This window comes from Salvelinus sp. IW2-2015, linkage group LG27 (genome assembly GCF_002910315.2).
Source record: "Salvelinus sp. IW2-2015 linkage group LG27, ASM291031v2, whole genome shotgun sequence".
Lineage (NCBI taxonomy): Eukaryota > Metazoa > Chordata > Actinopteri > Salmoniformes > Salmonidae > Salvelinus > Salvelinus sp. IW2-2015.
Window position 1 is genome coordinate 14,555,308 of NC_036867.1, and position 23,477 is coordinate 14,578,784.

At 43.3% G+C, this 23,477-nt stretch overlaps 1 protein-coding gene across 8 annotated transcripts in view; it reads right to left on the reverse strand.

Annotated features, from left to right (window-relative positions):
* smarcd3b (SWI/SNF related BAF chromatin remodeling complex subunit D3b) overlaps positions 1-23,477 on the reverse strand; it is a 56,238-nt gene that overhangs the window by 7,905 nt on the left and 24,856 nt on the right. For 3 of the 8 annotated variants that reach the window (XM_023972831.2, XM_023972827.3, XM_023972830.2), the window contains exons 2-8: positions 12,930-13,120; positions 11,149-11,238; positions 7,663-7,705; positions 6,543-6,665; positions 5,961-6,083; positions 4,267-4,362; positions 312-332 (exon numbers count right to left, since the gene is read on the reverse strand). In XM_023972831.2, the coding sequence (XP_023828599.1) occupies positions 312-332; positions 4,267-4,362; positions 5,961-6,083; positions 6,543-6,665; positions 7,663-7,705; positions 11,149-11,238; positions 12,930-13,120 (687 nt within the window). The remainder of the gene's footprint in view (positions 1-311; positions 333-4,266; positions 4,363-5,960; positions 6,084-6,542; positions 6,666-7,662; positions 7,706-11,148; positions 11,239-12,929; positions 13,121-23,477) is intronic. The other 5 variants (XM_023972829.2, XM_023972832.3, XM_023972834.2 and 2 more) reach the window with 3 other exon arrangements.

Below are 23,477 nucleotides of genomic sequence, written 5' to 3' on the forward strand. Positions count from 1 at the left end.
ATAGATCATGCATGGTGTGGTAAGGAACTGAGTGAACTATCAAGACAGCAAAGGGTTGATCATTTGTTTTTCCAGAGGCGCTAACGCATATGTTGGCATTCAAAACAATAAAATAAATCAGATTGAGAATCACTATATCAGAAGTATTTTATAACCTAACAAGAGCATGGCTTATCAAGTTGAGACTGTACCCTACCCAAATAAAACCTCTATTTGGCATTACAGTATCAATTTTCTCCTCTGATATCCAGATATCAAACCCTCCCTGGTATTTTATCTATGTGGAAATGTTATTTGAGTCTGCATCTTACCTTCGCTTTACTGGTCAGCAGCTGAAAAGAAAAACACTTAAAGTTCCCTGCGTTTCAGTGAATTGTAGCCACTTAGCATGCAACACTGGGAGGGAACTGATGGAATGCTTTTCTACTGCTTTACCACTAACTCAATGTAGGGTTTACAAAAATATATGTTTTCATTGCTGTGTTGTGGTACATTCCATTTGATGGACAGATTCATTCCAAGCAAAGCTTTATCTATGCCATCTATCCTTGCTAAAATATTACAAGGTGGGAAACCTTGAGAAGTACTCTAACCTCAAAACACTCAAGGAAGCATTTTGTCAAGTTAGAACACCTTGTGGCTGTGTGTGCGAATGTGCTTACAGTGTCAAAAACATGTTTTTACAATTCAAAGGTTGGAACCTCAGACACCATTCTCTGGTAAAATCTTAATTCTCCGGTATAGTGGATTCCTCAAGATCTAAAACCCCATTGAATACTAAAATCCGTAATGAGCTGTTTTGGACTGACTGTTTTACTGCCTTTTCAGTAAAATATCTGTTCTCAGATGATAACATCCGCCAGCTAAGTCAATAAGAGTGATGTCAGATCTAGTAGCCAACAATACCAAAATAGGCTAAATACAGTAGATGAGAATACCCACTGGGCACACACTGGTTGAATCAACATTTCCACGTTATTCATTAACGTATTGTCGAAAATACATTGGATTCGAAAAAAGTAATCAACCAGTACTGTTTCTCAGTTTTTCACTATCTGACGTAAAATTCCTTGTCTTAGGTCAGTTAGGATCACCACTTTACTTTAAGAATGTAAAATGTCAGAATAATAGTAGAGAGAATGATTTATTTCAGTTCTTTCATCACATTCCCAGTGGGTCAGAAGTTTACATACACTCAATTAGTATTTGGTAGCATTGCCTTTAAATTGTTTAACTCCGGTCAAACGTTTCGGGTAGCCTTCCACAAGCTTCCCACAATAAGTTGGGTAAATTTTGGCCCATTCCTCCTGACAGAGCTGGTGTAACTGAGTCAGGTTTGTAGGCCTCCTTGCTCGCACAGGCTTTTTCAGTTCTACCCACAAATGTGCTATAGGATTGACGTCAGGGCTTTGTGATGGCCACTCCAATACCTTGACTTTGTTGTCCTTAAGCCATTTTGCCACAACTTTGGAAGTATGCTTGGGGTCATTGTCCATTTGGAAGACCCATTTGCAACCAAGCTTTAATTTCCTGACTGATGTGTTGAGATGTTGCTTCAATATATTCCCATAATTTTCTTTTCTTATGATGCCATCTATTTTGTGAAGTGCACCAGTCCCTCATGCGGCAAAGCACCCCCACAACATGATGCTGCCACCCCCGTGCTTCACGGTTGAGATGGGGTTCTTCGGCTAGCAAGCATCCCCCTTTTTCCTCCAAACATAACAATGGTCATTATGGCTAAACAGTTTTAATTTTGTTTCATCAGACCAGAGGACATTTCTCCAAAAAGTACGATCTTTGTCCCCAAACCGTAGTCTGGCTTTTTTATGGCGGTTTTGGAGCAGTGGCTTCATCCTTGCTGAGCGGCCTTTCAGGTTATGTCGATATAGGACTCCTTTTACTGTGGATATAGATACTTTTGTACCCGTTTCCTCCATCATCTTCACAAGGTCCTTTGCTGTTGTTCTGGGATTGATTTGCACTTTTCGCACCAAAGTACATTCATCTATGAGACAGAATGCGTCTCCTTCCTGAGCGGTATGACGGCTGCGTGGTCCCATGGTGTTTATTCTTGCGTACTATTGTTTGTACAGATGAACGTGGTACCTTCAGGCGTTTGGAAATTGCTCCCAAGGATGAACCAGACTTGTGAAACTACAAAAAAAAAATTCTAAGGTCTTGGCTGATTTCTTTTGATTTTCCCATGATGTCAAGCAAAGAGGCACTGAGTTTGAAGGTAGGCCTTGAAATACATCCACAGGTACACCTCCAATTGACTCAAATTATTTCAATTAGCCTATCAGAAGCTTCTAAAGCCATGACATAATTTTGGGGAATCTTCCAAGCTGTTTAAAAGCACAGTCAAGACGGATCACCAGCAGAGTCTGAGATAGAAAGTAGCTTGATTTAGCTTTCTGGAATGTGGAAGTGTATCTATTTCTCAATTGCCTGAAAAGCTTCCAAACAGCTAGTCAGTTTTTCAAACCTTTGCCCAGGCCTGTTTAAAAAAATTGATAACTAGATCTGAAAGTTCTATAGAGAACCAAGGATTTGTTCAATTTTTTTTTTACACTAAGTTGTTTAAAAGGGAGAGCATGTTTTGTCTGCCAGAGAGAGAAAAAGAGATGAGAACAATTCTAGAGCTAATTCAGGGTCAGGTATGCAGCTGAGATAGAGGAGAGGTCAGGGTAATACACATCATGAAGAAAAGCTTGTGGGGGAAAAATGTCTCTTCATAATTATACGAGGATCAGTGTTAATCCTTTTGGTATCTCTAATACAATGGCAGGAGAGCGATCACTGAGATCATTAGCAAAGACGCCACTCGACAAATACTTGTGGGGATTATTTGTTAGAATTAGGTCAATCAGTGAGAAGTTTGCTGGATTTTGTATTAATCCGTGTGGGTTTCGCAATCGGTTGAGTCAGGTTAAAGTCAAGAAAAATATTCTTAAAATGGTCTGAGGCCGGGGTAAGCCAATCTAAGTTAAAATCCCCTAAAACGACAAATTCAGATGAAAGAAAAGGTTTAAATACTCAGAAATAGTACCAACATGGTGTCCTTTGTTGGGCAAATCAGCTGTCAATGTTAACTTCATAAATCCAACATCACTCTGAATTGACATTCACATACAAGCCTGGGGAAAAAAAAGTTAGGCATTACTTCCAACTATTCAACGTTATTTAGGTAGTCTACACAAATGAGTATGGATGCTGAGCAATGTCTAAATGTGTTCAGCTGAAACGTACACAGCTTGTTTCCAAATCTAAGCATGGTACATAGAGGTTGGCATTTGGATGGTAAACTTGTTCTCACTGAAGTGCATTACCCCTCATTTACCAGTAGGTGTCACTGTTTAACTTGGACTGTGGCTTCACATTTTATTTCAACATACCCCTTTATTTAGGTTGATGGCATGACGTTGAAACGATGACGTTGATTCAAACATTTTACAATCAACATTGAAACAGGGTCAAATAAAATCTGTCGAATCAAATATAAAATTCAACATAATTTCAACCATGTGTGGTTGAAATTGTGGTTGAAATTCAACCATATATTGAATTTTCTATGCAATTTCAACATATACATATTTCTGATGATTATATTGAAATTAGATTGATGTAACAACCTGTAAGTCAGGTTAAGTCAATGTATTTAAGTTGAAGTTTACCCTAATTTCAATGTTTACAAGGCAGGTTGAAATGAGACGAAAACAGCACTGGTTGATGACTTTTTTTCAAATCTAATGTATTTTCCACGTTGATTCCACGTCACAATACGTTGACAAATTACATTGAAATAATATTGATTCAACAAGTGTGTGGGTAGTGTATTTATTTTCTCAGAATCATAACTAGTCTATGGCCTAATCTTCTACAGGGGTGTACATTGTGACCTGCATTGTAACTAAAGATACGATGCCAAGAGTCTTTAGTGGTTAAACACTATAGTTAACCCCTTGTTTGCCCAAAACCTGCTGAATAGATCTGGATGAGGCTGAAGACCATAGAATTAGAATGAATAGAACGGATGTCCTCATTCAGATTAATTACGCCATTATGAGTGGACTGGGGGCCATTTTGAGGGTCCCCAAAGCAGTAAAGCACAAAGCGTCCTCAACTGACATTCCAAAAAAGATATTCCATTCTCATTCTATTTCTATGGGCGGAACACAGACAGGGTAGAGGAGACGAGAGTGAGACAGAGAGGACAGAGGGTGCAGGTATACGGTCAGCGGTCATCAGGGAACATGAACTCACCTCTACAAGGTGGTTGTCAGGACCGTATAGGTCTTTGTCCAGCTCAATCACCAGGCTCTTGAAGAAAGAGGAGAATTTCCTCTTCAGCTTCCCAGGCTATGGAATAAAGAGAGGTGGTTAGTTAGTTTAACGTGGACGGAACATTTGGGCTGATATGAACATTTGAAGAGTGTAACACGGGACAAACTCACACACACACACACGGAAGTAGCATTAGCCACTCTAGCGTGGTGTTTCATGCTAGAAAGTATGCATATTTTCCCAATTTTTCCATCTTCTCGACATTAAATCGAGTTAAGAAAGAAATGGATTCCTTTGTCGCCTGAATATAGAATGTTTTATGTACAAACCGGTCCACGGGGGATACGAGTGTATAGCCGGCTGCATACATTCCCTTTGGACGGTAAGATGAAACGACTCAATAGCGCCATCCGCTGGCCTTTGGGCTAGGCCCTTGTTTGTTTCCTGGTAAGTGAACATCGGTCTCTGGGAGTGATTTCAACTAAACCCCTATGCACTACTGTTGAACACCTGCCTTAGATAACTTGATATACTGTTGTCATTGACTATAGCAACATTTCTAGGACAACAAAGCAGTGATATCATTCAATTTACCCTAGGCCCTAGGGGCAAGGGGTTGACCAAAGACGTAGAAGGGACCACATACAATGTGAAAACAGGATATTCTCAGGGTCCACTTCCTTAAAAAGTGGGCCGAAAATATTTGTGGGCTCAGAAAACCTCAAATAGTCCAAACCACTGTGAAATGACAGCCTTGACTCAAAAGCTGATGAGAGAATTAGAGTTGAGCCACCATTTGAAGTCGATCTTACTCTGCAAAAGAAATCTATGGTCATGTTGCAGAAATAATCTGTGCAAACATTTAGCGAAACATTTAGCATTCCTCAGAAGGCCTAACAAAACAAACAAATCTTGTTGCCGACTGTGGAATTGTGGAGATGTGTTAGAACTATACAAGACTGCCATACAAGACTGCTTTATCTTGGCCAGGTCGCAGTTGCAAATGAGAACTTGTTCTCAACTAGCCTACCTGGTTAAATAAAGGTGAAATAAAAAAATAAAATAAAACATGAGTGTGGGGCAAACACTCCACAAAGCAGCTCCTGGATCAAAGAGCTAGCAATATTCATACTTGGTTGAATGATTGAGACATGGCCATGGATTTTTTTGAAGGTATTTCACCATGGTGAAAAGTAAAAATTTAACCCACCATGCTGCCACATTTAAAATACAGTCCCCCATAAAATAGCTGGTTAGCGTTTTTTGGCATGAATCTTGTTCTGGAGGCAGTTCTCCAGAGTGGTCACTAGCTGGCAAAGCCACAAAGTGATAAAATCTGGTGTTAAACTTAACCCTAACCACACTGCTAACCCTAATGCCTAACTCTAACCTTAAATTAAGACCATGAATTCTTACAAAATCACTCACTTCTGCCTCCATGACAAGACTCATCACAATAAACGTCAACCTGCCAGAAAATATGTACAGAGGAGAAATCTGACTCAGTGGTAGGGATACAGTTCAAAAGAAACCGTTCATAATCGCTATCATACATAGAAGAGACTTCACAATGAGAGAATTTTTTTAAACTTTTCTAAACAAAATCAAACAAACCAATCACGATGAATTGATCCAGTGATATTCCATCGTCCTACAGGAAGTAGAATACTCACATCATCCAGCAGCTTCCCCTCAACCCGCAGCTCCCATGATGCAATACTGCCATCCGAGTCGTCAGCGTCGGGCTTGGCAGGGTTGAAGGTGTTGGAGATGTACAGCCTCAGTTTACGCTTTTGCTGTCGACACAAACACAAAGACACTGTTGGAACCAGTGGGCATTTCTGTACACATCAGTCTTGGGCACTTTGGTACCAAAGAAAAATACAGAGATGTTTCATGTTCCATTGTTCAAAGGGCATATTATTTTCATATAGGGAAAGGGAATACCTACATAGTCAGTTGCACAACTGAGTGATTTCAACCGAAATGTGTCTTCTGCATTTAACCCAACCCCTCTGAACCAGAGAGGTGCAGGAGACTGCCTTAATAGACATCCACGTCTGGGGAGCAGTTGTTGTCGGGGGTTAACTGCTTTGCTCAAGGGCAGAACTACAGATTCTTCCACCTTGTCAGCTTGGGGATTCAAACCTTTCGGTTACTGGCCCAGCGCTCTTAACCGCTAGGCTACCTGCTGCTGCTCGTACAGTAAAGTATATTATCGTAGTGAGATCCTTCAGGCCTATGATATGTGTTACCTTCATGGGTCTCTTCAGGGCTTCCTGGATGTCCACCCGTTTACGCATGATGGTCTGGTCCAGTTTACGTTCGAAGGCCAGCAGGTCCATGTAAGCCTGTGACTCAGGGACCAGTTCACGGATCTGATCAGAGGAGAAATCAAACAACCAACTCTTAGTGTCTCTGACACAATATACTCTATCATATTTAACCCTATGCCCGTGTATTGCTTTAGAAGAACAAAAGTCTGCATTTGAAATGCAGCGGGCACATCAGCGCGAACCCCCCCCCCCTACCCAACCTGCCCCTACTCTCCTTGACACATTACCATACTCATCCACAGATGGGAGGGAGTCCGCACTCTGCCAAGGCTACTTACCAAACTGGGCACAGACTCCCAGATTCTCCCACTGCGTTACCCCTCTCCCTCTCTCCATCTATCTGTCTCTCCCTTCATTGTTCCCTCGATCATCTCATTCCTTCTCTACCTGCGTCTGTCTGTCACCAAGTTGAGGTGTAGTGCAGACAGAATGCAGTGTGGGACATTCCCTGTCCCTGAGACATGCAGCTATCCCCATCCTCTGTCTGGCTTGTGTTACGATAAGACCCACAGACTACGGAGACACTCATAGGAGAGACTGGGAGCAGCATGGGGCTCCAATCCAGTGCCACCAGCAGCAGCCTTTACAAAATCAATGCCCAGGCTGGGCAGGGTTGAGACGGGGCAGGGGGGCATGAAGGGGAGAGCGGAGGTTGTGGCGCAGGCAGGCAGAGGATAGTGGCTAGACGTGGGTTTGTTTAGCCCTGACGCGGACCACACACTCCACCTCACCTGTGGAGAAGATGTGCCGCCTCTAAACCTTAAGGTTGTTTTATACCGGCTCTGTTTCCTACCAGTCTATTGGTTATTCCATTTGAAAATAGGAGGAATCATTAAACAACGGTGCCCACCGCCAAGCCTGCGCCAAGCCTCTGATCACCCAAGCATCTCTTTATGCTCCATTTGTGATAACACATAATCATCTGCCCCTCCAAGCCCCGAAATCAAAAACGCACACATGTTCTATTCAACAGAGAATGGATAATAACACGCAAACACTCAAGTAATGGGAGAAAAATACAAAATATACGCAATCTCACCCTCTGTGGAAGAATCTTGTCTGCCATTTTCCTTCTCTTGGCGCTACAGAGAGGGAGAGAAAGACAGAGAGAAAATGGAAAAAGAGAGCATGTTACTATGGTGACTGATAGCGTAGCACCCAGGCCATCTGCTAAAATGCTGGGCCACATCCAGCACCCCAGTGTCCCAGCTGTGTGTGTGTGTGGAGTGAGTGGTGTGTGTGTTGCGTATGTGTGTGTGTACGCAATGCGGATGTGTGTGTTTTGGGGGATCCAGCAGAGGCAGGACTATGGTATACCACCTGGAGAGCAGGGACTAGTGACACATGTAATACCTCATGCACACACACACACACACACCTCATGACTCAAGCTGTACCATCCAATGTACCGTATAGCCTTCTCTATATTAATGCTGTATATTGTTTGTATGTTAGTGAGTGTTGGCTCTGTCGCCAACTGTGGCCATCTCCAGAGGCAAATTTGTTACGTGACCACCAATAACAATGCTTCTGAATCCAACTTTCTTCTTTCCGATGAGAAAAGTACAGTCGCCTATAACCCTTGTGATCTTATGTGAAGTTAACGTGACAACATGTTAAAACAACATGTGATAACATGAAACTAAACATGTGAAAACATTACCTCGTGTGGTGGGAAAAAATGACAACATGAGGATGCAAAATTTCAACATGTGATACCATAAAACTACACGTGACAACATTTAAACTAGACAATCTCCAGGGGACCATGACACCATCCCAAGAATGTCATTGCCCTTCGGGAAAACCACAGGATGTGGACAGTCACATGATTGCACATGTGGACAATCACACGATTTCACATTTCCACATGTTTTGCTTGTGACATCTGGTGATCTGGTGACATAATCCAACGGTTGGGACAGTTATAGTCTGGGGATATGGGAGTACTGTCAAACTGCACTGCTATTTTAGTCATCAGTTAATCTGACTAGTCTGTTATCATTGATTTCATTTACTTTATTTCAGCATTTTGAGTTTTTTTTGTACAGTTGTTGACACGAACATGGTGGAGTAGCAGAAAGATTGAAATGCTGAGTTCAAATCCCAGGTTTGTTTTTGTTATTTGTTATTTATTTCACCTTCATTTAACCAGGTAGGCCAGTTGAGAACAAGTTCTCATTTACAACTGTGACCTGGCCAAGATAAAGCAAAGCAGTGCGACAGAAACAACAACACAGAGTTACAAACAAACGTACAGTCAATAATACAATAGAAAAATATATGTACAGTGTGTGCAAATGTAGAAGAGTAGGGAGGGTAAGGCAATAAATAGACCATAGAGGCGAAATAATTACAATTTAGCATTAGGTGAGGACATGTTGAATTATAATTACTGTATAAATAAACATACACAATTTCAAAGTGTGTCAAATATGTAAGTTGAAAACACTATGTTAAATGCACTGTATGTGTACCATAACGACTCAGTTTTGTTTTCAAGGCATTACCTGTGAAATCTCATGTGAAAATCATGTGGTTTTTCCTGTAAGGGAACCCGTCAGTAGCCTACTTGTCAAATTCTTTGGGTATGAAACATTTTTGAAAATATGATAAATATTTTAATTTGTCTTGGACATCATTTGTGTTACAACACCTGATAGATTACTTACCATGGGTCCCACCTAATGCAAATGAGGTGTGCTGTTATGGTTAAGATGCCAAAAGCTCTAACCACTAGGCTACCCTGGACGGAGACAGACATATAATCTAATGCTTGGGACAGATACAGTTGAAGTCGGAAGTTTATATATACACACCTTAGCCAAATACATTTAAACTCAGTTTTTCACAATTCCTGACATTTAATCCTAGTAAAAATCCCCCGTCTTAGGTCAGTGAGGATCACCACTTTATTTTAAGAATGTGAAATATCAGAATAATAGTAGAGAGAGTGATTTCAGCTTTTATTTCTTTCATCACATTCCCAGTGGGTCAGAAGTTCACATACACTCAACTAGTATTTGGTAGCATTGTCTTTAAATTGTTTAACTTGGGTCAAACGTTTCAGGTAGCCTTCCACAAGCTTCCCACAATAAGTTGGGTGAATTTTGGCCCATTCCTCCTGACAGAGCTGGTGTAACTGAGTCAGGATTGTAGGCCTCCTTGCTCGCACACACTTTTTCAGTTCTGCACACACATTGTCTATGGGATTGAAGTCAGGGCTTTGTGATGGTCTCTCCAATACCTTGACTTTGTTGTCCTTAAGCCATTTTGCCACAACTTTGGAAGTATGCTTGGGGTCATTGTCCATTTGGAAGACCGATTTGCGACCAAGCTTTAACTTCCTGACTGATGTCTTGAGATGTTGCTTCAATATATCCACATAATTTTCCTACCTCATGATTCCATCTATTTTGTGAAGTGCACCAGCCCCTCCTGCAGCAAAGCACCCCCACAACATGATGCTGCCACCCCTGTGCTTCACGGTTGGGATGGTGTTCTTCGGCTTGCAAGCATCCCCCTTTCTCCTCCAAACATAACGATGGTCATTATGGCCAAACAGTTCTATTTTTGTTGTTTCATCAGACCAGAGGACATTTCTCCAAAAAGTACTGTCTTGGTCACCATGTGCAGTTGCAAACCGTAATCTGGCTTTTTTTCTGGTGGTTTTGGAGCAGTGGCTTCTTCCTTGCTGAGCGGCCTTTCAGGTTATGTCGATATAGGACTCCTTTTACTGTGGATATAGATACTTTTGTACCTGTTTCCTCCATCATCTTCACAAGGTCTTTTGCTGTTGTTCTGGGATTGATTTGCACTTATCGCACCAAAGTACGTTCATCTCTATGAGACAGAATGAGTCTCCTTCCTGAGCGGTATGACGGCTGCATGGTCCCATGGCGTTGTTTTCATGACTCCAACCTAAGTGTATGTAAACTTCCGACTTCAACTGTATAGTGTGAGGATATGTGAGTAATGTTAAACTGTATTAGACATTGGCACACCAGCAGGGACCTCAGTCTCACTCAGAAATCTTTTAACAGGGCAGGGCAAAATAATTAGGGTAAGTTAACAGGCCAAATGCTGAAACACAGAGCAGCATTGGGAGTTGGCTTGGTTACAATTCAAAGGGATCTGAGGGTCATAAACTGGGAATCACAACCCTCTAGAGATGATGAAAACATCGCATCTTGCCAAAACAGAAAAAAACAGTTGATTAAAGAGGTGTTAGGGCATCCTTTGGTGTAGCTAACATTCCTAAAAGAGACACTTACAGCATCATTTGTTCCCATCATGCCATGCTTCAGTCTACAGCATGCATCTTCACATTCGGAGGTACCCTAATGAACACCTGGTAAAGCTTTCCTCATGGGGAGACAAACATAGGGGTTTGTTTGGGGTAACATTTGGGGGTGGGTTGACCGAGCCTACACTCGGAAGTGCTGGCGTCGGGGGTCAGGGGAGAGGGCAGGGCGGCGAGTAAAAACGTGTGAAAAAACGGACATGCAGCAGAATAAACTCCTACTTTGATCCGAGCGTTGGATCTGATTGGGCATCTCTCATGTCCATCTGCCTCGCTGGCATCTCATTGGCTCCAGGGAATCCCACTGGCTTCCTAAGGGTTGATGTGATTTGAAGGTTGTCCGATTAAAGAGGTTGGTTGGTGTGACAACACACTAGTGGCAGCAAGCAGGATGTCTGTACTGAAGGACAAACTCGTGGTTGTGTGTATGTCTGTGTAGGTGAGGGTGCGTTAATATCGGTGCAAGTGTGGAGGTGCACGTGTGGAGGATGCACAGGCATCAGTGTGGGGTGCATCTGTGTGCATGCACACACAAAGTGAGAGAGGAGGACATAGTGGATCCTGGTGATCAGTGGATCTGGGGGTCTCATTTGACGCTTGTCTAGCAGGGAAAGGTTCTCATTGGACAGTGGGGAATCATGCTTCACTCACTTCAGTGTTTCGATGGCACACTAACAACAAGCAGACACATTGGTAATGAACACACTGGGACTAAGGCACAGACTAGCACACTGTGAAAAAGGGAGTGACAGAGAAGCAAAAACACCCCTTCTAGTCCTACTAGGATCCAGGTAGTATTGATAAATGTAGTGCGTGGGAAAACTGGGCATCTCTGAACGCTTCTATGTAGGCCTATAGTCTTTGTGGGTTTTCTATGTGCAAAGTATAGCTGCACCTGAAGCTTTTTCACAAATTATAGGGCTGTCCTATAATTCTCAGCCCAAAACATCCCTCCTATTGTCTACAATGCAAAAAGTACCAAAATTAAAAACTGATCTTTGACTCGACTAATTACATAAAACTATTTCTAGCATCCTTGTAAATTGAAATTTGAATATGCCCTATCTTTAGAAGCATGGCAGATTTGTATGGGTAGAAAAGTGCTGGCTCGACAGGACGAGCACAGGTGCATCTAGCCAAAAGCCATACGGTTTCAATGACACTGCAAACACAGGTGGCTGTGCCTGTGCTGGGCTGTTGGCTGGGGAGGGGGTTGTCAGCTGCCAGAGGACAAGCATTGGCTTTGCCAGAGAAAGTGTCACCTACTGGGTCACCCTGGGACATCGATCAGGCAGGCCCTCAACAGGGAGCGAGCCATGGGGGCAGGGCCGACATAGGACAACAATTTTCCTGGCCCTTGTTTGACAAGGCTGCTTAATTGTGAGTGGATCAATTGCACTGCGGATACAGAGAGGGAGAGAGGGAGCATATTGATCTACTCTCTAATAACTACACTTGGCTCAATCACCTCCCTGAGGAATTACTCAGGGCCGGTGGTGTACATGTGAAGCACAACACAATGTGGCTGTGGTTTTGAGGAACTGTTTTMGTGACTGTCAAGTATTTTTCAAAGCCAGTTCCTGGGATAGACGGATTGGTTTTGGCAGAGACGTTATATCTCATAACCCAGGTTAGCTCTTATTCTGAGGAGTGTAGATGGTGTCCACAATATGCTGACCATGATAGCTAACAGACCACAAAACAGAGGTCATAATGTGGCTAAACCTAAATCGCCAGATGTAGATAAGGGGTGAACAGTGTCAGAGTAGTGGATAGGTTGCAATACTAAAGCAAGCAGTAGGGGGAGCACAGAAAGAGAGAGAGAGCACTCACAGCACAATGCAGGAGTGAGAAACACTCGGTCTGATAGATGCAGATGGTGAATTGCAGATATTACACACAGAAACATGACCAGAGGCAGGCATGGAGTAGAGAGGGCTAGGTTGCAGAGGTGAGAGAGGACGGGGGTTGGATCTTGGATGAATCCTGGTCGTGTGACTCACTTTCTGGCCCGGTTCTGTACGWTCTGCTGCTGCTGGTTCTGCTGGGAGGGGGCAGGTCTCTTGCGGCTGGGCTCCATGACCGGGGTGGGCAGGCCGGGCCGCACCGTAGGGCTCCCACTGTACGGGGGCCCGGGGGGGCCCATGGGGGCACCCTGGTGGGGCATCCTAGCTCCAGATGGCATTCCAGGACGCTAGAGATGACAGGAGACACGGTATTAGTTAATGCACATTTCAAATACAGACGTAGGGCTCGGCGGTATACCGTATTTTACTATATACACACCAGTATTGATGCTCGGGCCGGTTCAGGTTTTTACTTTACCTTCTATTACGGTATTTCAATGTTTGGTTTGTTAAATGTGATACGCAACTCCAGCGAGTTTAATGTCAGTTTTTATAGTTTACTCTGTTTGCTACTTGAGCCGTCTTTCTCCCTCTCCTCCTGCTGCATGCCGCGTCCCACACCAAGCCTGCCCCGTCAATCAAGGAGAGAGCAGCTGCTCGACCATGGAGTCACAGGCACTTTCTTGCCATTCACTCTGCACTGTCAGATAGACGCAGAAAGATGTTTGTGACAACGATGCTGCTTTCTATAAGCGTTCTATAAATACATTATTCGTTTGTGTATCTTACTGGGTGAAAACTACTGTCTGCTAGTTTGTCTTTAGCAAGTTCTGTTAGCCACTAATGCTAATCGCTAGTTAGCTGASTAGCTAGCTTGCTAAATGTACTAAGAGTCAGAGCAAATGTAGCTAGCTAATACAGCCTGGTCACAGATAGAACAATAAGCTAGATGTTTCACAGGATGTATACATCTGAAGCATCTGGCTGGAGATGAGAGGAAGCCCAGTTGCCGGCAGTGGGAGAAGATTTGGATTTTGGCCGACATTCTGCAAATTTTCTCATAATTAAACATTTGATCTCAAAACAGTACTGTTCCCAAAACGATAATTTGTTACAAACAGAGTGGACTTGTTTAGCAGACTTTGCCAAAGTTGAAAAAAAATAGCATTATTTACAATGAGTGCAAGGACGAATTGAATTATTGCACACAGAAATATGAAAATACATGCTAGAACGTGCCAATAGGATCTTGATAGCTCGTGCTTGGCTCTGCCCACCTCCTTGCTTGTTCTACCCACTATGATTAATTTGCTCCCATTGGAAACAACAGGCTGTGGTGTATCTTGTGTTAGTTCTAAAAAATATTTTGCATGTTACCAGTGCTGGTGTAGGCCTAGATAAGCATGTTGTTTGTGCAACAGTATCTTCTAAATCGGATAAGAATAGGCGAAGCATTAATATGTTAGTTAGCTAACGTAAACTCACCCCATTCTGTACAAATGTGCGCAACCGCAACATTCAAACGAGGCTACAAAGAAAACTAATGGGACTGTAGCGACTGTGTTGACTTCAAAATCGGGGGTGTGAACTAGGTTCCTATTCATGCGTTGATCGACATGGTAATGSCTCTATAGTATTGGAGAAAAGTTGAAAAAAACGGACCCTCCGTTACATTGTGACGTGTCATGTCGTAACGTACAGCACGCATAAAGCAACTATTTCTGTCTTACAATCTCTCTCCACCGGGTGTAGCACTTCTCTCATCTTTTAAAAACAAGAAATGGACAGTGACGGGGGTAAGGGGGATACCTAGTCATTTTTTGCGTCATCATTGCATGCGATCATCATTCTCAAAGCCGCTGTTTACTTCTAAGATCACTTTAGCACCGCCCTAAAAACCCGATTCAAATTTGACACAAACCTTCAAATAGGTATGTAATGACACATTATATAAACTCTTTATAGTGTTTTATTTACATTTTAGAGGCGATAAGGTGATAAGTTGGACAGATCGAGTGAAAAAAAGCAATTTTCCCACACAACATCTCTCCTTCTCACTATCACACATTAGTTTCGCTTCCCCACCCGCCATTTAAAAAAAAAGACCCGACGGGGCTCATTGCCTGCTTGAATTATGCAGAAACGGGCAGCGTTTAGGTCATGTAATTGATAATGTTGGAAAGGGGAGAAATTGTGCTTTACAATGGTATTGACATTACAGTTGATCAGGAAGTATTACGTTTTGGGGGCGCTAAAATAAGGGCAATTGTACGGACCAAGGCGATGTACGAGTTTACGTTAGCTACATGAGGTAAGAAAACATGTTATGTAACATCTATTACATTCCCCTGAAAACACTGACCAACACTTTGGTTCCTACCCTGTCAATTCCTCCCTGGCTTATTCATTCATTGTCATGTAAACAACAATGTATTCAATGTGCTCCCAACTATATTCCAACGATGGAAAAGGATGGAAATCTAACTCTATGATTTCAACAGTTCACCAATTAACTATGCCTAGATGTTTTGCCCATATCATGCAGATCTGCTTGGAACAGTGTGGAAATGATAACAAAAGTGCGGGAAATGATGAAATTTGTTTCAAGTTGGATTGAACCCTATAAAATAATCCGAATGGAGAAAGCCCCATTGAAATCACTTTTAATGTGTTGCCACCCTAGAGTCATGAACTACTCAAAGCATATTTAGAATGTGAAAAACATTGTGATATGATATTTTGGTCATATCGCCCAACCCTACACAGACGTCATGGTTTGGTATGTAGTGTACACTCAAATGACTGGTCTGTATTAGGTGTGTTAAGCCAGGACTGGAACAAAATCCTGCACATACTGATGCCTTCCAGGACTGGGATCAGGAACCCCTGGTTTATGTCCTAGCCCAGGTGTAATTTACTCCAGTGATTCCATTAATAAAACATTGAATGAATGAAATCAAGTCGTATAGTATTCATGTGTAATGATTCCTTTCTCACTCACTCATGTATCTCTTATTCTTGCTGATAGCAAGATCACTCAAAACACACCCTGAAGAAAGGGCTAACAGTGATTACACACACACACACACACACACACACACACACACACACACAGGGACTTTACACTGAAGCCAAATGTCCAAGTGGCCACAACAATCTAGCAGCGGCCTGCCTGCCTGGCAACCCTGTGAAACTTGCGGGGGGCAACACCTGTGGCTGCCTGTCAGTCACTCCGTGTGTCTGTCCCATGGCAACAGCTGTTGTCCCAGGAAAAAGGCTCTGCTCGATGCCTCAGCTAACTATCTGACTAGAGATGGAATCAAAACGGGGGGTGTAACCCAAAGAGCTGCCCAATAAGAAAAGAGATCCCAAAGAGCTACCCAATGAGAGGAGAAAACCCTAAGAGCTACCCAATGAGAGGAGAAAACCCTAAGAGCTACCCAATGAGAGGAGAAAACCCTAAGAGCTACCCAATGAGAGGAGAGAACCCAGAGCTACCCAATGAGAGGAGAGAACCCCAAGAGCTACCCAATGAGAGGAGAAAAATAAATGAGCTACCTAATAGAGCCCCACAGTGGAGTTGTCATAATACCCATAAACCTTAGCAGTCAAACAGGGAAATGGTTCCATTAGTTTTTCCACCATTCATTTTTCTCATAGAGAATTTTAGAAACACTTAAAATAAGGGCTGTGTTTCGTGTAAACTTACCCTGGCTTGACGTTTTAATAATCGTGTACATTTCTCTAGGACAAGGTGACTTTTAGCAATACATTTGCCTGTATTTACCACCCAAAAATGAAATGCTAATTAGCTGCTATCATAAAGAACTACAAATACCATGATGATCTGGACGAGACTTTCGAACCAAGGTAATGTTAGTTAAATTTACTAATGAATAAATTGGCTACATTTCTTTAAATGGACAATTCTGTGAACTGTCTTGTGCAAGATTTAAATTGACACAATACCTGATAGCAAAGGTGTCAGCTAGAGATGATGTGCAGGAGCTTGCAGGGATTTGTAGTCTTGAATGATGTCTACTTTTCAGATCTGAGACTAAATGGAGCCGAATATATTGATAAAAGTCACCTTGTCCGATAGAGATTTACAGGGTTATCAAAACGTCTCGCCAGGGTAAGCTTACATGAAACACATCCCTTATTTTAAGTGTTTCTAAAATTCCCTATGGGGAAAAAATGTATGGTGGAAAAACGATTGGAGCAATTTCCTCGTTTGACCGCTAGGTTTTATGGGTATTATGACTGAAACTGTGGTAATCTATGAGAGGAGAGTTCCAGAGTCCTGGGACTCAATGTGCTACAAGCACAAGAGCAAATACAAAGAAACTTAGCTCTATCTCGATTTTGTTATGACATCAATGCTCCATGAGATTAGAAAGTCAATCATTACTTTTTTGGGAGGGAAACATTTCCTAATACGGCACTTTCCCTAAAAGCGTTGACATGCCATTTGAGAGTGGTAAATCCAACAAAACCACAAAGGGAAAAGTACTTAGTTACACTAAGTACTTAGTGTAAAGAGGACATTGTTAAAGCAAAATTGGCATACGTGTGGATAAAATTGTATAATAATCATTCCACAAGGAGGAACTGTGTCATATTGGTTATTTCATGAGCATTATTTGAGCGAGGCTAAAAGCCTATTCCTACATACTGTCTTGACTGTCTTGACTCCTGCGATAACCCTTTATTCATAACAAATAGATGAGATAGGAACCCTTGTGTTCTGGCAAACAATCACCTTTACAACTTAGTATCAAAGTGGCCTTGGTAGGAGAGTTTAAAAGCCTCCTAGGCTGCATCCAAATGGCATCCCATTCCCTGTAAATGAACTACTTTTAACCTTATTGGCCCTGGTCAAAAGTAGTGCATTATATAGGGAGTATGGTGCCATTTGGGGCGCAAGCCCAACTCTTTTCATCAGTCAGGAAGTGGTTCTGCACTATGGTTCCCTGATGGCTGTGAAATGTGGCACCTCACAGAGTGGGAAATGGAGTGACAATAGCCCCACATTACTGACCACCTCCCCAGTTCTCCCGTGAACTCAGGGAGATTCTCATTTAGTCAAAAGACCGTCATCTCCTCGACTCCTCCGTCCGCTCTCCTCCATGACTCGGAAACCGATAAGTGGTTGAGGATAGTGTCTATTCTTTGGTAGGCAAACCCCCCCAAAAAAGTGTCCCTCCTCCTTGATATCCCCCTTTCGTAGAGGATAGTCATGTGTATCCTACCCGAGTCCTTTGTGAAAGAGTTTTGATATCTGCCATACCCCCTTTGAATCATATGTTGTTTTGTCAAGGGGAAAAGCATGCACACGTTGAAAAACGTTACGCTACTTATCGTTTTATCTATAAGATGTCTGCAACAGCTAGCGACATTTCTTTTTACCGCTTTACACATACATTTTGGGATTCCTCCTCTGCAAAAGTAAATTTGCCTGACGACGTGCTAGTGGACAAGGAGAGTCTAATTTCATTCGTTGCCACATTTCTGCTCCTCTCCTTGATTACCTTTGATGTTTTTCCAAAAGGAGGCGAGAAGAGGACGGAGGAGTAAGCAAAACCTATAGAGAATCTCCCAATAACAGACAGAACACAGTAACAGGTTATACTGCTCTGCCAAATAAGATCTCTGGGATGACCTTGCGTCACCCATGTTTTAAGCTAGTGCTTTCACATTTTCCATTGTGTGGGTTTTTCCAATCGACTCTAAACTGTTGTGAAATCAAGATAAAACGAGTTGGGGAGTATTGGGAGCTAACATACTGTATGCACATCTACAAATCGCTTAAAAGCACACAAAGACACACAAACCCAAACACTATTAATCATCGACAGCAATCCGTTTATTAACTCCATCTTATCTGCACTAGTCCTTTGGCTAAGTGACTGTGTGAAATAGAGTCGTGGGAGACGTTAGGTGCAGTTTGTGTCAGTCACTACTGTAGCCTAGGGGTCACCGCTGTTTCCACTCTGGGGCTGCAGATGTCTCTCCCAGTCAGAGAGCTCACAGGACGGTCAAACATATGGTGCTCTGGTAAAAAGTAGTGCACTATATAGGGAATATGGTGCCATTTGCGATGGAACAAGGCCCACATGGGAAAACAGCCCCAGAAACAGCCATTTTACAACCAGCGTAACATGAGGAACAAATGGCAATAGGGAATAGCCCTATAGGATCTGTAAAATATATTCTATGCTTGAAGTACTCAAATAACACCAATAGCCACAACAATGCCACCGTCTCTGGCTTTACATTTCATGAATCAATTGCAACCAACATTGAGCACCCTCTTAACACAAGGTGATCTCTCGTTAAACCATCAATATGCGCTAAGATCACCCGCACAGCTGATCTCAATTACAACCACTATTGGCAACCATTTTACCGTTCCCTAAAGCTGTTAAAGGCCCGATGCAGCAGTTTTTATATCAATATCAAATCATTTCTGGTTAACAATTAAGTACCTTGCCGTAATAGATCAGCTGTTGTACAATATATTAAACACAGGAAAAACAGAATTTCGACTGCCTTTAAATTGAAGTCCTGGTTGCTGCCAACATTTCTTAAAACTATTTAGACCTCTGGTGAGTATTATCTTCAGTAAATCTAATATTTGAGCTGGATAAGCACATATTTAACTATTTGACAATCAATCTGTATAACTGAAATTACATATTTCCTCGTTTACTAGAGAGAATCTACTGTGGCAATATACTCCGCACATTTTATTCATGTGAAGCTTGTGTTGGTATTTTCTATTTATTTTTCCATTTAATAAAAACTTGTCTTAAAACATACAGTATGTGGTCTGCAGAGTGGCACAGCGGTCTAAGACGCTGCATCATAGTGCTAGAGGCGTCACTACAGATCCGGGTTTGATCCCGTGCTGTGTTCGAGCTGGCCGCGACCGGGAGACCCATGAGGCAATTGGCCCAGCGTCGTCCGGGTTAGGGGAGGGTTTGGRCGGCCGGGATGTCCTTGTCCCATCGCGCTCTAGTGACTCCTTGTGGCGGGCCGGGTGTATATACGTTGACTTTGGTCGCCAGTTATACAGTGTTTCCTCCGACACATTGGTGCGGCTGGCTTCCAGGTTAAGCGAGCAGTGTGGCTTGGCAGGGTCGTGTTTCAGAGGACGTATGGCTCTCGACCTTCACCTCTCCCGAGTCCGCATGGGAGTTGCAGCGATGGGACAAGACTGTAACTACCAATTGGATATCATATAAATATACAGTATATCACATAAGTGAGTACACCCCTCACATTTTTGTAAATATTTGAGTTTATCTTTTCATGTGGCAACACTGAAGAAATGACACTTTGCTACAATGTAAAGTAGTGAGCGTACACCTTGTATAACAGTGTAAATTTGCTGTCCCCTCAAAATAACTCACACAGCCATTAATGTCTAAACCGCTGGCAACAAAAGTGAGTACACCCCTAAGTGAAAATGTCCAAATTGGGCCCAATTAGCCATTTCCCTCCCCGGTGTCATGTGACTCGTTAGTGTTACAAGGTCTCAGGTGTGAACGGGGAGCAGGTGTGTTAAATTTGGTGTCATCGCTCTCACACTCCCTCATACTGACTGGTCACTGGAAGTTCAACATGGCACCTCATGGCAAAGAACTCTGAGGATCTGAAAAAAATAATTGTTGCTCTACATAAAGATGGCCTGGGCTATAAGAAGATTGCCAAGACCCTGAAACTGAGCTGCAGCACGGTGGCCAAGACCATACYGCGGTTTAACTGGACAGGTTCCACTCAGAACAGGCCTCGCCATGGTCGACCAAAGAAGTTGAGTGCACGTGCTCAGCGTCATATCCAGAGGTTGTCTTTGGGAAATAGACATATGAGTGCTGCCAGCATTGCTGCAGAGGTTGAAGGGGTGGGGGGTCAGCCTGTCAGTGCTCAGAACATACGCCGTACACTGCATCAAATTGGTCTGCATGGCTGTCGTCCCAGAAGGAAGCCTCTTCTAAAGATGATGCACAAGAAAGCCCGCAAACAGTTTGCTGAAGACAAGCAGACTAAGGACATGGATTACTGGAACCATGTCCTGTGGTCTGATGAGACCAAGATAAACTTATTTGGTTCAGATGGTGTCAAGTGTGTGTGGCGGCAACCAGGTGAGGAGTACAAAGACAAGTGTGTCTTGCCTACAGTCAAGCATGGTGGTGSGAGTGTCATGGTCTGGGHCTGCYTGAGTGCTGCRGGCACTGGGGAGCRACAGTTCATTGAGGGAACCATGAATGCCAACATGTACTGTGACATACTGAAGCAGAGCATGATCCCCTCCCTTCGGAGACTGGGCCYCAGGGCAGTATTCCAACATGATAACGACCCCAAACACACCTCCAAGACGACCACTGCCTTGCTAAAGAAGCTGAGGGTAAAGGTGATGGACTGGCCAAGCATGTCTCCAGACCTAAACCCTATTGAGCATCTGTGGGGCATCCTCAAACGGAAGGTGGAGGAGTGCAAGGTCTCTAACATCCACCAGCTCCGTGATGTCGTCATGGAGGAGTGGAAGAGGACTCCAGTGGCAACCTGTGAAGCTCTGGTGAACTCCATGCCCAAGAGGGTTAAGGCAGTGCTGGAAAATGATGGTGGCCACACAAAATATTGACACTTTGGGCCCAATTTGGACATTTTCACTTAGGGGTYTACTCAGTTTTAATGACTCCAACCTAAGTGTATGTAAACTTCCAACTTCAACTGTATATATAATATACTGTATATACACATCAAATCTTACTGCCCACTACAGAGTACAGTTCAGTACAGTGTTGTACTATACTGGGCCTATATTCTTACAATAAATATTTTAGATTTATACCAGTCTTGGTATTTTCAATGTTCCTGATAGGTCGATATTTCATTGGGGTCAGGAGTTGAGGAGCTAGACGCAGCTGTCTGGTATCTAAATCGTTTGACACAGCAACAACGGAAGAGCAACTGATCTGCTGGTTTATTCCTGTGGGTTTTTTGGTTTCAACACGCAGGTGCATGTTATCTCCCGTTAGTAACGTTTTAAGAAATCCAGCGGTAACGTGCAGCTGTGCATTAAGTTCTGCCTCTTGGTTGCAATTTGATCCCATTAAAATGGAGGCCAGCTAGTCGGTCCCTGAGTTGAAGAGAAGGCTGTGGTGCAATGGAGTCCATGTCCTCTCCCAGTCACAGTCGCACAGGTGCTGCTGTCACTCTGCTGGCTATGGGCGGGCGGAGAGGCAGCTGTGTGGTTTCTCTGGGGCCTGGACAGAGAGAAAGTGGCTCTAACTTTAACAGCCCTGTTGGGGTCTGGGTGCTGCTGGCTGGTCTCTTTCTTTGGTTACATTGACAAGAAGACCCTGGCTCTTCTTCCCCCACACTGTCCACTTCCTATCTCGGCAGGAGGGTGGAGCGTTTCCCCTAGACTGGGCGTGTGGCCAGACCCCACCGTGCTGTGTGGCCACCCAAGGTAGAGGGAAAGGGGACACCTAGTCAGTTGCACAACTGAATGCAGGGGACTGGGAGAGGATAGGGGAGAGACCTGATTGAAGGAGTGGTAATACTATAGTGGGCAAATAATGGGTTAACTAACTGGGATCCTGTAAAGTATAGAAAAGGAATGATTGACCGATTGGATGTGCCCTATTGGCTGATTGGATGTGCCCTATTGGCTGATTGGATGTGCCCTATTGGGTGGTCCTCCTCTGCAGTATTGTCTTCCCAAATCCTTACAAATCCATGCCAACAGCAGCCCATATCTGATTTCTGTCCTCCACTCTTCCCCGTCTCACAACTCTGCCTGCCAGCCAGCCAGCAATTTAATATGCCATGTGGTTGGATATCTGAGACGACCTTTGATGGCGTCTGTAGGAGGGTTGAAGGGGTTTGGAGAGGCCACAGTGTATTTAACCCACATAGGACTAAAAATGTGATTGGAGAAGCTCCGTAACAGAATCTTCTAAGGGGCATGGCAAAGTTCACGATAGCAGTCACACACATATACACACACGCTCTGTACGTAGTCATACTATGACATTTGAAATGTCTATTCATTTGAAGCTTTTGTGAGAGTAATGTATACTGTCAATTTTTTTATTGTTTATTTCATTTTTTGTTTATTATCTATTTCACTCGCTTTGGCAATGTAAACATTGTTTCCCATGCCAATAAAGCCCTTTGAATTGAAAATTAAAAGAAAGAGAGAGGGAGAGAGAGAGAGAGAGACTCAGGGTCGCCCAGTGGCGCCCACCCAACAGGCCTCCAAGACCGGGCCATCTCCAAGAGACCTCTCCCCCACGGACTGAAACACCACGCGTGGAAAGAGTCCTGCAGGAGGCTGGAACACCAGGACCTTCACAGCTCCACATAAGTGCAACAGTAGGTGTGTGTGTGAAGGAATGTGGCTGGCCTTTCAGATGTCCTATCTCCAGAGGGGGAGTTGTGTTGTCTTAGCCTACTGTAGTAAATATTCATAGGGATTAGTCTCAAATGGCACCTTATTCCCTTTATAGTGCGCTACTATTTACCAACGCCCTATTGGACTGCAGAGAGAACATTTTGGGACGCACCCTGGTTTTTAACTCAACTGGGAGTGAAACAGAGTAAAACGTCACTGCTCACCACAAACTAAAGATTCCTGCAGTCTATACAGTGAGCCGGAGTCTCATAACTCGCCGGCGTTGAAGTGAATATGAT